This window comes from Schistosoma mansoni, chromosome 1 (genome assembly GCF_000237925.1).
Source record: "Schistosoma mansoni strain Puerto Rico chromosome 1, complete genome".
In the NCBI taxonomy this organism is placed as follows: Eukaryota; Metazoa; Platyhelminthes; class Trematoda; order Strigeidida; family Schistosomatidae; genus Schistosoma; species Schistosoma mansoni.
Genome location: NC_031495.1, coordinates 1,299,799 through 1,319,036, shown reverse-complemented (window position 1 = coordinate 1,319,036; position 19,238 = coordinate 1,299,799). Strand labels below are relative to the sequence as shown.

General features: G+C 32.9%; 1 protein-coding gene and 1 non-coding gene across 2 annotated transcripts in view; both read left to right on the top strand.

The window, feature by feature from the left end:
* The window catches only part of Smp_105340 (putative cyclic nucleotide-gated ion channel), a gene marked incomplete at both ends in the record, with an annotated part of 33,491 nt that extends 19,287 nt beyond the window's left edge, over positions 1-14,204 (top strand). Inside the window, 3 exons of the mRNA XM_018792939.1 lie at positions 5,463-5,756; positions 8,653-8,964; positions 12,553-14,204. Of these exons, the coding sequence (XP_018647501.1) occupies positions 5,463-5,756; positions 8,653-8,964; positions 12,553-14,204 (2,258 nt within the window). The remainder of the gene's footprint in view (positions 1-5,462; positions 5,757-8,652; positions 8,965-12,552) is intronic.
* Smp_tRNA_01748_Gln_TTG.1.1 lies at positions 1,498-1,564 on the top strand. Its single transcript has one exon. It is a non-coding gene (tRNA).
* Positions 14,205-19,238: the final 5,034 nt, after the last annotated feature.

Below are 19,238 nucleotides of genomic sequence, written 5' to 3'. Positions count from 1 at the left end.
TTATTCTCAAACATACTGGGTTTATATACAAATCAAACAGACTGTATCGTACCATAAAATAGAAAATAACATTTGTACAAGATATGGCCAAATGTGGCTGTGAATGTGGGGAACAGTAATTATTAGACTGGGTATAACTCAGGAATGGTAAATCGTACAGTAATAGTCTATGGGTCAAAATAAAGCTCATAATAAAAGGAACATAAATGTGAATAGTTAAGTTACTTACCAATTATACAATAGGAAATATACGTATCATATTGGTCCATAAATAATCCTCAAAGTTACCATTCATAAATCTCCACGGGATATAACAGTTTCGTTTTTTCATATAACAGTTAAACCATTGATTAATTTTGTTAAATCAGAGGGGGTTTTGTGGAGAATTTAGTATTTTCACAGTTGAAATCATGGGTCAATTGAAGCTAGACCACCATTGAAAACCTGGAAGCACTGGACGACCGATTCATCCTATTATGGGGCTCCTCAGCAGTGGGCATCCACTATCCCGCCTCATGAGACTCAAACCCAGGACCTATCAGTCTCGCGCGCGAGCGCTAAACCTCTAGAACCACTAAGCCGGGAGTTACTATCTCACAACAGACGTGGTTTGAACTCCATTGGTCACTGCTTCTCACTAGAACTCCAGGAAATACCTCATGTTTGTTGTTCTTTTTTGACTGTGCTTATAAAATATCAATTCCTGTAGGAGTTATCATTCTTTTTTTCATTTTTGGGGGGGGGATCATAAAAGAACGATTATAGCAAGACTTTAATAAAAAAGATACCTTTTGTTTCATTAAATATCATTCTAGTTTACTTTAAAAACATGCTTATTATTATTAGTGGCTTTATTCTATATATTTTTTATACAGTATAGAATTCTCAGCGCAAAATATTTCAAGAAGTCTCCATTTCTTACTTCTTGATCGATCCTGACGATAAATATTGAGTGATCACCAATAAGATGTTAGCAGTCCAGTCAATCGACATCTAAATAATGTACATTCTTTTCGCTACATATCGCCAGCAACTACGATATCTTTGATTGGGCCTTTTCTAGCTTGCACAATCAAAGGTTGTATACATTTCAGAAACTCACTTGAATAGATTATGCGATTAATAGATATAATGATGTATTAAAACCAACAGATATACATAACTTGTTGAAATATCTATATGACTGGAATAGGTAGCCTAGATGTTCAAGTAGGCCTCTGAAATCGTATGGAATATTTGTTTATAAATGATCATGTTATATCTATATACACAGAAGTATATTGTTATATCCCGTGGAGAATTACGGATGGTAACTGCTCATACGATTTTGTGCATCATTGGGCGATCAATAAATTCACTGCTCTTTGATAGGCGGTCTTATCACATTCATGTATCAAACAGGGCACATACTCAACCGATATAGCATATATCTTTTCTTAATACAATAGAATGGAATTTAAACTTCACCCCATCGCACAAGCAAGTGGCTATCAGGACTCAATGGCCGAATGGATAACGCGAGCGCGTTTGAAGCGAACGGTACTGGGTTCGAGTCCCAGAGTGAACATCAACTCTGAGATGTAGGTATATCCAGCTGACGAGTCCCAAATAGGACGAAACGCGCGTCCTGGATTCCACTGCTAGCCACTATCCATCTTTGCTTATCATAATAGAATGGATAGATTGAAAACATTGTAGTATGAATTAGAAATAAAATAGAAAATCATAAAGTGATTTCTATAACAACAAAAAGAAGAAGAAAAAGTAAGACTTTAAGACAATCAGTTTTAAGCTATACATTTTTATAGAGAAATTTGTAAGATATAACTACTTCAAATCAACTGATAGAAGAAATCTCTTTATCTTCTAGAAACAAACTAATAGATAACTTCATTTTATGCATGATGAGATATTTAGTCAACCTTCTGAATAACACTTCAGTGAATTCTAACTACCCTTGAGTAATTATTAGAGAAGAAAGATAACTTATAGTAAGCCGTATTAGATTTCATATTGTTTTGATTATCTTTGATTGGTTAAAATATTAATTGCATAAATTTCTTAAATTTATATAGTTGAGATCATGAATCAATTGAAGCTAGACCACCATGAAAAACATGGAAGCACTGGACGGCCGTTTCGTCCTATTTAATAAATAGTAAGATAAAGCATAAACATTTATCTTACACGTAGTAACCAAGTATATTTAGCTGATGTACTCCAAATAGGATGAAATACATAAACTAGATTCCAGTGTTAACCAAAATCTATTGATTGTAAATAACTTGTAATATAATGGCTATATCGATGTAATCTGCCCAAGATGCTGACTGAGACTAATCGAGATTTAGTCTTGAATATCATCAGAGGAGTAATTTAAATCCATTATAATCACATTAATATAAACTATCTCTGTTGTTTGGATTGCGTTTTGTGAAACATTAAGTGATTGACTGCACATATCTAACATTTCCTGTTTGTCCCGATTGATTTTGATATACTGAAAAGAATTACCAGAAACAAACTTTTTTTATCAATTTTTACATCGTTTTTGAACTCTGATCATTTAGATTATGACTTAACTACTGAGGTTACAGCATATATGACCTTCAGTGTTTAAATGCAACCAAAAGATGGTCTTCGGTTTAGAACTTTTTTTGCTAAAAAAAATAGTTAAACATGGATGATAAACGTTGATAGTAACAATTCTGTTTTATACTGAATGATTGATGTTCATATATCTGAAGAATGACGATAAGATTAAGGTATTGAGGTCAAGAACAGTATATAGATTGTGAAATATCTTCAGTCAATAAATGAATTTATTTCAAACTTCTGCTAGAAAGTTTATCTTATAATTGTCACTGTTGAATACCGAATTGACTACGTTCGGTACTGAAAAACCCGAATCCAACGACGCTTAAAGAAAACAAAAAGATTGTTAATATGAATTTATTTGACCTCAGAAATAAGTCAAAATGATGTATGAATACACCAATTTTTATATGGTTTATTTCTAATCAGATTTGTATTATTTGAACTGATTATTATATAACACTGATTAGTTCAATAACTTACTGTGTGAAGGTATTTACAATACTATACGAATAATCATTTATAATCAACAAATGTAACTAATTGACTAAGTTAGATGATTACTCTTCAAATCGTGATCTAATCCATCAAGTCATTGTTTCTCATATCATTTTATTTTCTTTTAAATGTTATTTATTTTATTCAAGCACAAAAGCATTGATGTAAGGAGGCACCACATAAATCGAATGATTTCTGTGAGGACTGGGATACTAATCGGGTGCCCAAACCGAAACAGGTGGTTTTCTTAGGGAGGCCACTCCCCGACCCTTCAACCTAAAGGTCTGATCCACAAGGCAGTGGAGCAACGTTAGGAGATGAAGTTCCATCGTAGCCGATGACCAAACATAGATTAATACGTCTTTTGTTCCCTCAGGGTTCTGGAGCCCATATGTACCATTGGTTTTGAATCAGGATTTTCCTACTCCCTTAGGTGGATCCTCCGGTCCAGTCTATTAATTACTATCTCCCACATTCACAAACACATTTGACTAAAGCTTGTGCAAATGTTATTATCCATTTTATGGTACGATGTGATCTGTTTGGTTTGTATATAAACCCAGTATGTCTGAAATATACGATCCATATCTCCGAGGCTGTTATAAATGTTCTGGATTTTACATGAAAGTTTAGGCGGGAAGCAAGGACTAATAAAGACTCTTGAATGCTCGTACAGGTTTTTTTGAGTCATTGGTCCGATCGATAATTCACTGTATGTTAATTGGCAGTATCGTCAAGTCATTTATCGATTGGGATACAAACCCGCAAGATATAACATTAATACCCATTGGTCTATACATAGATTGATATGAATCAAAACTTCAAAAGATATACATTATGCAATTGATTTTAAAATGTATATTTAACATTTCAGTATTTAGTTTTATTACATGGTGTTTTAACTTTGTGTTTTGTTTAATATTTTCAACAAAACTTTCAATTTATTATATGAAGTTTTTTAAAAACAAAAAAATTACCAGAAGGAGGTTTTGTGGAGATTTTTTTAATTTTATAGATGAGATCATGAGTCAGTTGAAGCTAGACCACCATGGAGAACCTGGAAGCACTGGACGGCCGTTTCATTCTATGCTCCCTAGTGTCTGGCTCCATGAGGTAATTCCTGGAGTTCTAGTGAGAAGTCGTGACCAGTGGAGTTATTCTATGTCAGGTAGAGACAGGTGTCTACCTCAGCACAATAGAAGATGTTCGCGCAATTTCGTGGATTGGTTGAAGTTAGACAATAACATCGGTTAAGTGTTCGCGTGCGAGACCGGTAGGTCCTGGGTTCGAGTCTCACGAGGTGGGATCGGGGATGCGCACTGCTGAGGAGTCTCACAATAGGACGAAATGGCCGTCCAGTGCTTCCAGGTTTTCCATGGTGGTTTAGCTTCGACTGACTCATGATCTCATCTATAAAATAAAGTGATTAAAATGAAAAATCTGTTTTTTATTTTAATTATATTTATTGAATTTATGGTGTATAAAAAACAACAACAGTGACAAGTGAATATTTCAGTTTTACAAATGAAATGAATTTGGCTAAGCAACATATGAAATGCAGTATGTTGTAGAGGATGTCATTTGTCAACATCAAACTTACTATGATCATGTTATGCCGGTTTATTGTTCACTTGAACATTTCATATATGATTGAAGATGAATCAGAATTCGGCTTTAAGAAAGAGATTATATGAATTTGAATAGGAAAACTTTGTTATGTATATTTAGATTATGCAATTACGTCTGAAATATATTTAACACTTTTCTCATCATTTAAATTCGCAACATAAGACTACGTTGTTTGTCATGTTCAAAGTAGCTAACCTCATTCAAATAAATAACCGAATATGACCAAGACGTATATCGTAATAGGACTTCCATCATAAGAACACATGTTTTGACTTAGTGCTCTCCCTGCCGAACATTTTTTGTTGTAGCTTGGAAATTCAAGCTATTCTTTAGGATAGTTTAAGGTTAAATCAGAGATAAATACTCAATGATAACAATAACCAAAAAGTAATTGAATTTTAATCCATTCTACATAAAATTATAAGGAGCTCCTCTCTAAGAAACTTGTACGAAACACAAATACTCAAAACCGTTGACTCTTAATAGGCTGAACATGGATTTCGCCCATCAACTGAGCTGTATGGCGTTAGATCGAAACAAGTATAAATTAAATATTCGTGCATAGAAATATATCAAAGGACTTCACGTCTGGTTTATTGATAGTAACTTATTTTCCACTTACAATTTACCTACTAACAAGTATTTCGATCATTTCAATCTAATTTTCGGTCATAAATTTTTCCAGACGAAAGCTCAATTGTAACATACTTTTAATCGTAATACTTATATCTATATTTCAGCACGGCTTGATAGTGTGAAGAACTATATGTCATTAAGAAGAGTACCAGCATCATTACAAGAACGTGTAATAAATTGGTTTGATTTTCTCTGGTATACAAATAAAATAACAGACGAAGAAAAGGTTCTACGAAATCTGCCATATAAATTAAAAGCTGAAATAGCTATTCATGTACATTTGAATACATTAAAACAAGTAGAAATATTTCAAGATACTGAAGAAGGATTTTTATCTGAACTTGTATTAAAACTACGTGTTGTATTGTTTGCACCAGGTGATTATGTATGTCGTAAAGGTAAGCAATTAATTATATGTTTGCTTCATGAAAATTGAACTAGATAAAGCATATACACTGAATAATACACTTACTTTACTTACTTTTTTTACTTACTCCTGTAACTCCCAATGGAGCATAGGCCGCCGACCAGCATTCTCCAACCCACTCTGTCCTGGGCCTTCTTTTCTAGTTCTATCCAGTTCTTGTTCATTCTTCTCATGTCTGTCTCTATTTCTCGGCGTAATATTCTCCTTGGTCTTCCTCATCTCCTTTGACCTTCAGGATTCCATGTGAGGGTTTGTCTTGTGACGCAATTGGGTGATTTCCTCAAAGTGTGCCCAATCCACTTCCAACGCTTCCTCCTGATTTCTTCCTCCGCTGGAATCTGGTTTGTTCTCTCTCACAGTAGAATGTTGCTGATAGTGTCTGGCCATCGAATCCGAAGAATCTTGCATAGACAACTGTTAATAAACACTTGTATCTTCTGGATGATGGCTTTCGTAGTTCTCCACGTCTCCGCCCAATACAGTAGAAGAATGATACACTACACTTTCTAATAAATATACATCGACTGAAGGGTGTCATAATATGTTATCATTCACATACTCCCTAAGATGTTTCTTTTTTAATAATGTACTCAAATGGTATTACAAAAAAGGTGATCATTGTCCAAATGAATGGAAATGATTTTCTCACTAATAAACTTAATCATACTATTGCTTCTAGATTCCATCAGAAAATTTTGTGACTAATTTCTATAAAATGGTAATCACTTGATAAAAAAAACTGAATACTATTAGTCAATTATTTACTATTGATGACCTTATATATATTTCCTATTGTATATTAACTTTTTATTAGACAGAACATTATTCCGAGCTGTTACATCTGTAAAAAAGAAAACTTGTGCCTAGTGCAGGTAACCATAGTTTGCACTATACAAGTTAGAATGCAAAGATGATCAATAGATGGAAATTAAAACAATGAAACAACTAAGTGTACTAATTTTTAAGTGATTTGTTCACAGTCAGATTTGTATAAACTAAAACAGAAAGTATTTGACTTTAATGAATTAAAAACTTGATGTATGAACACATATTTACGACAACATAAAATGAAACCCCTGTAACCAATGGATATAACTCACTGAAGACAATGGTGAACGGTGACGCAATTTCGCGGATTGGTTGAAGTTAGACATTAACATTGTTGGATAATGGCTCAGTGGTCTAGAGGTTAAGTGTTCGCGTGCGAGATTGAAGGTCCTGGGTTTGAATCCCGCAGGCGGGATTGTAGATGAGCACTACTGAGGAGTTCCATACTGGGATGAAATGGCCGTCCAGTGCTTCCAGGTGTTTCATGGTGGTCTAGCTTCAATTAAATCATGAATCCAACTATTAAATTACGATGATGTCCACAAAACCCCTTTCTGATTATACCTAATTTACAGATATAAGATTTTTGGTAAATGTTGTAGAAGATTGTCGAAAATCCTTTCTGTATGTCACTCCTATTCCAACTAACCAAATTCCTTTTTATTACATCACAAGCTAATCAGGAACCTTGATCAAACTATGTCTATTCAGTTTCTAACAACTCTTCATAACTATTTAGTACCTTAAAATGCATAATGGTTTATATTCACTTGTATTGTTTATTTGAATCTTCTCATTGATGTTTAGGACTGCAACTGGTCAGTCTCTTATTGGCATATGTGCATACTGTGCGCCTTGCCTCGATATAGCCTTAATTCGCAAGCATTATAAGCAAATAGGACGAAACGTGCATCCTGGATTCCACTGCTAGCCACTATCCATCTTTGCTTATCATGGCTTCTGTTTTTCAAAAAAGTCAAATTTTACATCGTCAGAAAAATCCATTCCCTTTTCGTCTTTTTCATAAAATGTTACACAGATCAATATCGGTTGAACATAATGCTAATCGAGTAGTCTGTTTGTAATCATTAGAATGGTTGATCAAATGAGACATGAATAATTACTCAGTGATAATATATTTTTATTCTATTGTACGTCACAAAAGACAAGTCAATTATTCTGTCATTTGAAAACCAGATTTTGGTATTCTTTTCTTTCGTTTACATAGGTGGGGTACTTAGAATTCTCAAATTACCTTTGGTTATCATAAATATAAATAAGGAAAATTAGGAAACTATCTTTTCGTGGTACGCTCTTTCATCCTCATATATCATCTTACAAAGAGCTTTTGAGCTTCTGATATGATGACGTTTATATATTTATATGGGAACCACTATTCCGTTTTGTCAGTCTGCCACTGCCCTACTTGTACATCGGCCAACTATATTGGTCAATACTCTCTACTAGGACTTCAATAAATCCATTTAATGTCAAGTTGCTGGAAGGCGCATAATTTTAACTGGCTTATGTAATGTTAAGGAAATCTTGTAAAATTGATTGTTTTAGTTCACAAAAGATGTAATAATTTTCGGAGAGTAAGACAAAAGGATATTTGTGGCTGCAGTCGACATAGTTAGTGAGGGCACTACCTGGAATTGAGAAAAGTGTTTAGTACACTACACTCTTCAATTACTTTCCAACTAAGTAGTACTGAAAATTAGTGTTGTTTTAAAGTAAAATAGTTTTTGAGAACTTTCATGATTAAAGTGGATCTGCCAAAAAAAAATAATTAGACACAGTACTATCCATCACAGTGTCTATGGGGAACTGTAAACTAATGCCATTAGTTATACTCTAAATGAAATGTAGTTCAAACCTCCACATATATGTTTGTTTCATCTCAGTTTAATGATCTACTATAACAGCTAAATGAAAGTAACGAATATGATTTAAGACGTGATATCTTACAGATTACCGTTAGTTATTTGCTTCCATATATTAATCAAAATAATTTTTTAAATAAACTTCATATTTTATAGGTGAAATTGGTAAGCAAATGTATATTGTGAATCGTGGAAAATTGCACGTTTTAGGAGATGATGGACATACAGTTTTAGCTACACTACACGCCGGAAGTTATTTTGGTGAATTATCTATTCTAAATCTGGGCAATAATGGTAATAGACGTACAGCATCAGTACGTTCCCTAGGATATTCTGATTTGTTCTGCTTGTCTAAATCTGATCTTTGGAAAGTACTTAAAGAGTATCCAAATGCAAGAAGTAAACTTGAAGCTGATGCTTATAGAAAAATAAATCAATATCAGAATATTCCACAACAAAATATAAAAGGTATGATTATTCTGTTAATGTAATTACGTTTTTGTCTTCTACGTTATATTTTTCTTAAGATCTTTCAGATATGTATGTAGTAAGCCATGGTTTCCACTGTTCAATTTAAATCTTTTTGCATCTCTTTCATTACTATCCTTATACAACCGGTGGTATAGCCTAAAAGATACATATCCCATTCTATTGTTAAGTGTTGAAGTAATCATAATCATGTCAGATGACATTTTTCATGCGGACACTGATTATTTATTATTATTCACTTTATTCAGTATTATATTCTTCATGCAATATAGAATTCTCAGCTCCAAGTATTTCATCAAGTTTCTGTTCCTTATTTCTTGATTGATCCTGTCGGTAAATATTCAGTGATCGCCAATAAGATGTTAGCAGTTCAATAAATCGACATCTAAATAATGTACATTCTTTTCAATGTATATTGACAGCAGTCACAGTGTCTCTGATGATGCTCTCTCCTAACTGGGTAGGCTATGAAATTAATCGACATAATGATCTATTGAAACAAACAAAATTAGATAACTTGTTGAAATATCTAGATAACAGTAACAGGTAGCCCAGATATTCAAGAAGGTCGCCTATAGTAAAATAATAAACTCTCTGAAATCAATAATATTGAAGTGAACGAGAACATGACAGGGGACAATCGAATGTATTTAAGCAAAAATTACAGACTATCTCACTAAATTCTGATAACCATACAGTAAACAGTTAATTTGCAAAATAACAATCAATTGTCTCAATCTTCACTGTTCCTTCTGTAAATATCAGTCCATCTTCTCTAATTTCATTGTTTGTGCATTTTCCTACCAATTGCGCTTCATTTCAGTTCTTTCCTTATCAGTCTTCTGCCAAAATACATTTTATGTCTAACTATCACCATATACTACTTATATGGATATAAGTAGACCACACTACATTATCTCACTCTTACCCAATCAAACTCAGATATACCCTAGAAAATATTTGCATTATCAATTAGTGTAACAAATAAAGTTTCATAATGGATTTAAGAAAATGTAACGTCATATAACACTAGTCTGTTTATTTACTACACAGATAATAATGTAACAGATCAGAGCCAAATGATTTAATTTAACTGTAGATAATAAGTTTTATCTCTCATCTGTCACTAAATGTTGCTAATTTTTATCTTCGGGTTGAAATCATCTACGACTAATTCATTTTATTGAGAGAAATATCATAAAACTGTAGTCATATTTTGCTAATCAGCAACCAAATTCTATCTACAACTTACCCCTTATTCACTATTCATCGGTACAATCAATCTATGAGCGTAAATTTAATGTAGAAAGAGTATAATAACTTCCTTGGATGTCACTAATGCACATTGTATGTAAATCCAGCTTTTAATGTTTCATTTAACATCTTTCTACATATTAATGACGAATTACTAAAGTAAAAACACTAAGTAATGATATTGGATTTTTATTATTTGAACATTGTGCTAGTAATTGATATTATTTGTTAAAATGGTAATGTATCTGTTCGTCTGTGTCTGTTTACAATATTATTATTTACACTCACGTTAGAACACTCGAAAAGTAAACAAAGACAGAATGATTACGGTGAGATTATGAACCAGCTAACGTTGGACCACTACTGAAAACTAGGGAGCACTGAACGACTGTTTTTCCTAGTTTGGGACTCCTCAACAATGAGCATCTAAGATCCTGTAGGTGAGACTCGAACCCAGGGTCCTCAATCTTGCGTTCAGTCTGTAAACCACTTAGCCAATATCCAACGGTGTTAATGTCTAACTTTGATCAATCTACGATATTACGAGACAATCTTCCATTGTCCTCGGTGAGTAACTGCATCACACCCGATATATTGATTAGGATATTTTTAGTATTTTGTGTATCCAACTCAGTGGTTTAAATGTTATGCGTTGCCTATGAGATCAGGGGCCTTGAGTATGACTGCTGGTGGGGAAGTAGTTATACACTACTGAGGAGTTTCATACTAAAACGAAAAAGATTCCTAGTGCTTTCTGGTTTCCAATGGTTATCTAACTAAAATAATTGTGTAGTGTAATCTATGAAAGAGCTGCTTATTTTTTATACTTGTCCTGATAATGACTTATTTGAGAAAATGAATTAACTTATTCTGGAACGTTAGATCCTTATAATTCCCATTTATAACTGCTATTTATTAGCTCACCTGATTTGTTCACTAGAGATCAATAGAATAAAATACGATCCTTTTGGAGATCACTAGAAAATCATATTTAAGATTTGAAAGCAGTAACCAGTTATTTCAATTTTGTTTGAGAATTGAAATACATTCACACGCTCTCTTCCACAGCATTAATGCTTAGAACTCGTAAACTGACTGCAGTAAAGAATTATCGAAGATTATAGCCTCTCTGTGATAACTAAAGATCTCGAATTAAATCTTGCCTTGGGTTTAAAGTGAGTACTAATTGAAAACTTGATTAAAAAAACACTAGTTTCTTAGTGATTCTTAAGACAAGTACGAGAAAAATACTTAACTTCAAGTTTTTAATATTAATGGTCGTTAAAATAGTGAATCGAGAATCAGTCCATCATTATAAATGTTATGTTTTCTAATCAAGTAGGTAGCCAAGTAGTCTAAGATAATATCATGTCGATGTGTTCTCTTCTATCACAAACGCAACAACAAATGCAGGAGAAAACGACCAGTGTAGCAGCAGTCTCAGCAGCAGTAGGTCTCAATATAAACAAAGAGAAAAGCAAGACTCTCCGATACAATACAACATGCACCAACCAAACTACACTTGACGGAGAAGCTTTGGAGGACGTGGAAACCTTTACATATCTGGGCAGCATCATTGATGACCACGGTGGATCAGATGCAGATGTGAGGGCGCGGATCGGCAAAGCGAGAGCAACATATTTACAACTGAAAAACATCTGGAACTCAAAACAATTGTCAACCAACACCAAGATTAGAATTTTCAATACAAATGTCAAGACAGTTCTACTGTATGGGGCAGAGACGTGGAGAACTACGAAAGCCATCATCCAGAAGATACAAGTGTTTATTAACAGCTGTCTATGCAAGATTCTTCGGATTCGATGGCCAGACACTATCAGCAACAAGTTACTTTGAGGAAATCACCTAATTGTGTCACAAGGCAAGCCCTCACATGGAATCCTGAAGGTCAAATGAGATGAGGAAGACCAAGGAGAATATTACGCCGAGAAATAGAGACAGACATGGGAAGAATGAACAAAAAATGGATAGAACTAGAAAAGAAGGCCCAGGACAGAGTGGGTTGGAGAATGCTGGTCAGCGGCCTATGCTCCATTGGGAGTAACAGGCGTAAGTAAGTAAGTAAGTGTTCTACTGTAGTTTTGGGTATTCTGGGACTTAATTCAGAGATAACTCACACAATAGTTGATTTAGGAAAATATCTAACTACTTGTAGCACAAATTTCATGCAAATAAAATTACCAACTATTTAATGTTTCTAATCTTCATTGTAAGTAGTCGATATACAATAAAAATGCTTTCAGTTATTTGCTTAAATACTAAAATAATAATTTGTTTTGTCTCTTCCTTCAGATTTTCCGAATAAATCTATTCCATTTGAGAGGAAAGTTATGAACTCAACAGATCCCATGAACTACATTGGGTATTCTGCACCTGCTCTTGACAGCACGCACCTTCGTAATAATAATCCAACAATTAATCAGAACAGTCATTCTCAATTAGACATGAATTCAAATCATGAGTGTTTAGTACGCGTTTCCAACAGCGATGGGTCGGATGGTTATGGCAGTGACCCAAGTCGTTGCTCAGCCTTTCTGCCTACACCGCAAAGATCCCCTACTCCATCGGCCATTGTGGTGATGAACAATCCTGATAAAACCCATATAACTTCAAACCATGGACCATTTATACAGCCTAATCCTACAATCTTCAACGTGGCGGGTCAAAGTCAGTCTGTTTATGAGAATCGATCAAGTTCGGTGCCGACAACAGTAAATGACAGCCTAGGAAATTTTACAGCAATGTGTTCTAATGAAAATGAACAAGTTTGTAATTGTTTAGTAGCGGAACCAAATAAATGCTCGAGGTTAAAACCATATCAAAATGACTCTATCCCGTTTGGAAAACAGCGTCATCTATCAATGCCAACAAATCTGTTTTCTACTGATGACTCTTTTTATCATCCAAATAGTAGTCAATTAAAAGAGTCTAACGTAAAATCTACACCTATAGCATTACATAGTGGCGTCATGATTACTGATTTTCATTCAAATCAATGGAAAGAAGTGGAAAATGAAAAGTTGTTTCGTAAAAATTGCCATTTTGACTGTTCCATGAAAGGAAAGCAAACAATAACTTCAAACTTGGACAGTTCAAATCATGATGGTACAGTAAATGGAAAAAGAGTGATACCAATTATTTGTTTTGAAAAAGCTTCTACACCATCAATTTCAGAAGCAACAATTTCCGAAGATGAACAAGAATATCAAGCTGTTTACGAGCATACTTCACAACCTTCATCATCACCATTCATCAATAAAACCCCCGCTTATTCATCTTCTATGCTTAAATCAGAGCCAACACATGGAAAATATTGTACTCATTTAAAAATACCGAAACATAAAACACCTAATTGGACGGCTAGACGACCTCCATGGCCTTATAAAACTTGTTCACATCATTATAAACCATCAGGTATATTTAAAACAGGGCATATTTCTAATCATTCAAAAGAAGATAATTCAATGTTTAATGCTATACATAGTTACAAACATAATAAAACTAATCATGAATTAATTGAACATTTAAGTTATCTTACATATCGAATAAATAAATTAGAAAATGAAAATTACTTTTTACAAAATAATTTATTTAATCAATCAAATTCAATGATGACACAACAACAACAACAACAACCACCACCACCACAACAACAACAACACCAAGTACAACCATCATTATCACAACAAAAATGGTCACCTACAGTAAATTTAACACGTAAATATAGTTTACCAATAAAATCAACAAATGTATTTCAACAATTTCAAGATTATTTAAAAATACCAGATAATATACAGATCAATGATCCAAGATCTAATGAATATGATCATTCAAAAGATTTAAAATTTAATATATCTCAATCAAATTTACAGAAAAATGAAGAAAATTTAGTAGATAAACCAAATATTACTAATAACAATTGTCCAGTATTTACTCTTGAATAAAAAGAAACGTAAATATAAAAAAAATTCCATTTGTTGTAACTTAGTGGGGTTATTTTCCATTACCAAACACATACACAAAAATTAATTTCAATATTTTTAAACAGGAAATTTATACCTGATTACATAATATTAATCTTCTTTTTTCTTTTTCTCTTATATACACTCAATTGACTATGACTGAGTGAATATGAAAAATCTAATAGTAAATGGATATATAGTACCTTTTTTTGTACTAAAATTTAATCCATAAGTTATATAGAGTTGTAAACATTTTAAACTCATTTGTGACACTTTCACTGTTACGTAATTATTCTTTTTCTTCATTAATTGTTCTATGACTATCACGTATATGTTTATGTGTTATTGCGTGAAAATAGCGGTGATGTGGCATAGCATGACAAACAAAAGTAATGAGTATATAAGTTAATTTTTTGAAACAGGTTTTTTTTCATTGTTTTGTTTCTTTATACAGTAAAAGTAATTAATCACCATGTCTATCACTATTCTAAATAAAGTTTAACCGTATTTCGGATAGATGCTTTTTTTGATGATAAGTTGGCAAATTTCGTTTGAAATAAATTAGGACATGATTAACGATAGTAGATTACTTAAATGTTATATTGAAATGTGCTTAGTTTGAAAATAATTTTCTTCATTGGTTACTAGCTATAAACAGCTTCCTTTAATTTCTGAATGGAATTTATGAACTTTATATTCAGACCTGACAGAGATAGGACAGTTGTCAAACGAATACATTGGACTAGAAATCTAACTGAATTCGATAATGGGGAATGAATGGTATGATGCTTTGTATAGTATCTAAAAGTTCTGGATTTCCCCTTGTGTTATATTTTTGGCGTGAACGGATGATAATTAGCGCAGAAAAAAGAAACGGTTACACTACCCTTTCTGGTTATGAATGCTTCAGAAAATGATCCTTCCACGTAATATGAACTATTCGCGGATGATAATAGATAAAATAGTACAATACAAATTTGATTTCTAATTGCTATACAGTAACAAAAGATTATTTTTCAACTTTACGGTTACTTTTTAGGACGTAACTATATTTCATGATCGAAATTTTTCACGTTGACGGTAATTACTACCTTTGTTTTATTGATCAGCTACAAATCTTTATTGGATTTGTTTGGTACTTTAGGAGTCTTTTAGTAAACTTAAAATTCATCTGCGTATCTTTTTATACCCGTATATTCTGAGTTTTGTGTACCAGTTGTTATTAGTAAAATATACTGTTTGTTTACCTAACGTTCTTTGAGCCCATTTTTGCCATAAATAAGCTATTCAACGTTTAGTGGGGATGAGAATTTATTCATTTGTATAAAGTATATATGCCCGAATTTCGCAATAAGTCATTTTTACTTATCTACCTAAAGTATATCAAAAACCGATGTGATCATATATGTCCTATTTAAAATGATTGCACGACAAGTATTGATATGTTAGGTTAAGATACTTTATATTTACCTTATGTCCTGTTCTGATCCCTTAAAATGACAGATATTTATTGAAACACTGAAAAATTTAATAAACTACCCTCTACCATGCATTAAAAAACTATACTTCTTTACTTAAACGGATAAAACTGATAAGTCAACTTTCATTCACGTTACTTAAACAACTTTCATCTTTAAAAAATTATCCTCTGGATAATCAAGAAATTACTTCGGATGATCTGGTTATGCCTTTTGACATGAAATTATAAGGGAATTAATTATATCATAAAAAACTACTTTATCAGCATGAAAGATATGGAGATTGTTGGATATTGCTAAGTTCACGAACCGATCTAAGTTGAAAAACCAATGACGGATTGGAAGCTCGGTACTTTTAACGCATGGCATATATTTTATCTAGTATACGGCTAACTTTTTCAATAGCGATATTGTGGAAGGTACATTTGTCTGTATATCTGACAACTAATTATTTCACTTCCGCTCTTGAATTCATTTGCAACGTAAAATATAATTGCCTCATCTCCTATCTGTTTTCTTTACTCAACACTGTTTGACATACAGTTGAGTCAATAGTAAGATGAAATCATTGAAAACTAATATTTCTGTAAACTCATGTCATTACCTATAAGTTCGTAGCTTCTATCACTTTTTATTTGACCACAAACAAAAGCTTCCTCATTCATTTAAGTCAAGTTTTCATTTCTACTTTATAGCCATTATAATTAGTTGCATGTTTTTTAACATTATTACAATTCAGCCATTCACCTAATCAGATTTTATCTATCAATCTTCAGCTGTTAGTATTATCATTACTTTGCTGTTATTTTTAGTAATTACTAGCAATCTTGTTATTTCTTATCATTTCTCTACTTCAATCATAACAGTTTGCACATGTTTCTTGTACTTTTTAATATCATGGCCTCTCTCACCTATTCTGCTTGCCTGCAAATCTAACTCGTATGAATATTGAAACTTATTATACTTGCTCTTCATTAGTGAATTAAATGACTCCATGGAACTTACATACTAAAGTACGTTCGTAAAACATCTTAGTTATCTATTTATTTGTACCAATTATTGTGCATGTATAGTGATTTGAAACACACTAAACGAAATAACTTCACTTTATTCTATAATGCTTGTTGTTCCTCCTTTATAAAGATGAAAATTTTTCGAAAGCGTCAATATTCTGATAATAAAGTAGAAGTTTAAGGATAAATTCACTCTTTGTATTCCCTTTATTTACATATGAAGTCACTCCAATAAATAAACCGTGGGAATTTTAAACTGGATAATCAATGTACAATATTCAAGTCTTTTTGAAGTCATTCAAAAGCTACCTTAATTCATGAAGTGCAGAGTTAAGTTCCAAATCTTTTGGTTTATTTAGTACTACTTACTTTCCAAAATTAACTGTTGACTAAGATACCTAGGTAAGTTTAGCCAAACTCAAAGGTTATTCTATTATGTAAATTAGCCGAGCTAATACTAAGGGCAAAAACGAGTTCGCAAATGTAGAAGTAGAAACAACGAAACATGTAAACATCAGATAATTACATCTTTCTGACTCCAGCTAAGTGAAGAACAAGAAAAGCAAATTGATGGTTAGATGATTACCTGTCACCAGTACTAAGGCTCCTTAAGCTATGTTCTCATTTATATTTATCTGAAAAGTTGTTATTTGAACCATGAAAACAGGAAATATACCTTTTTTTCACCTCCAGTCAATGAACATTTGAAAATGTCTGGAATAAAATTTAGTGAATTTGCTTAAACGACATAACTTTGTATTGATGGCAGTCCATCAGGAAGGATGGAAAACTTCCCTCGCGTCAGAGATAGAAAGCGATAACATTCGGAGCCGTATACGAGTTCCAATCCTAAATTTCTGATTTTTATGGTCATGATCCATAACTTTCCTCTTTTTAGACTGTTTTGGTGCATTAAGACAAGTGTGTCAGTTGCACTCACTCTTATTTGTTGGTTACTCAAGTACTAAACATAAAACGTTGCAATGCAGATATATTTAAACTGCGACTTATCTCAAACGTCTTTGGCGAACTTGCTAAGTAGTAGCGCTTTAAAATTAATCTCAGTCTGAGTAAAGTTACATATAGTGGTAAGGGTGATTGTCATCCCTATCCAACTGACAAAAGTTATATAACAAAAGCCCAGTAGTGACTTGGGGCATTGAGTTAAAAATGATGGTGGATTATGAAATAATCATCACTAGAGGGCTTTTAGTTATATAACATAATCATTTAGTCTTCAGGAGCCTTGGAAGTTTTATACTTTACATATCATATCTAATTTAACCAGAACTTTATACACAATATCAGACGTGGCCCATATTTGCTGAAAGAATGAGATGTTGGTTATTTCTTAATTGATGTATGCAACGTTGCTAGCTGAACTTTTTATCCTCTTATTAAAGAAAAAATCACAAAAATCAAATAATTTCTTTCGTCTTACTGTATAAAAACAATAATATTAGATCAACTCTATGCCTTTATAGAATTAGTTATTTGTGGAGATCAAATAATCTTACTCGTAAAACCGGATTATAATTTTTTAATTGAGTCGTTAGCTGCTAGAGCTTCTTATAAAAGAAATGATATTATCCCACTCGGTGTAAGTGTTGGAAAGATATTTACGATGATGCTTGTTCAAAGAGCTAAACAACTAGACAGTCCGATGTTTCTGTAGCTGAAGAATTTAACTTAGTGGTAAAGACAAATTGTCTATCCAATCTAAGTATGCTGAGCAAATATATGAAGTTCTGCTTTTTGGAAGTGATATAATACATTCACTTGCTTTTTATCATACTTTCAATCAAAATCCCTTTTTCTTTCTATTCCTAAAATAGAAAAAGGACACCTAAGACGAACTATCCTGAGATAAGAACATCAACCCAATTTGGATCCTAGAGTTTAATTGCACATCTATCTTATAAAATTTAAAAGGAAACTGACCTATACAAAATTTAATTTGATTAAAATCGAGTTCGTGTGTAGATCTTAATAAACCCCCAAACAAGTAGTTCTGTAAGTCTCTAATATTGATGCTAACCTCATTAATTTAACTGGACACACCCTAGTTGAAGGCTCTTGGACAAGCATCCACACCAGATCACCGTTGGATACACTGTGCTACGCATCCCTCGCAACTAGTTAGCATAGGTCACTTATGGATATGTAGACTACCTTTCATATATGTCTACCAACCTTTTTACCTCTGAATTCTGGTTTGACTGGCTTTTGGACTCTCGTTTATAAAAGTGTTCCGGATAACAGTGTTGTCAAACACTGAACACTTGTGACATCGTGAATTTATAACTCACTGATAAATAAAGCTAAGTGTCCAGAGTCTGTTGAACGAAATGAATGGATTTCAGATTTTTAGTTCCGTACATTGCATTGTTTATTGTTTGCTATCTCAATTTGATATCATTTGATTTACTTCACGAAAAGTCATCTGAACAGTATAGACGCAATCACTTATGAAAACTATGTCGCATTCTCGATTTACTGGCCTTATTTAATATGGATATTCTAAT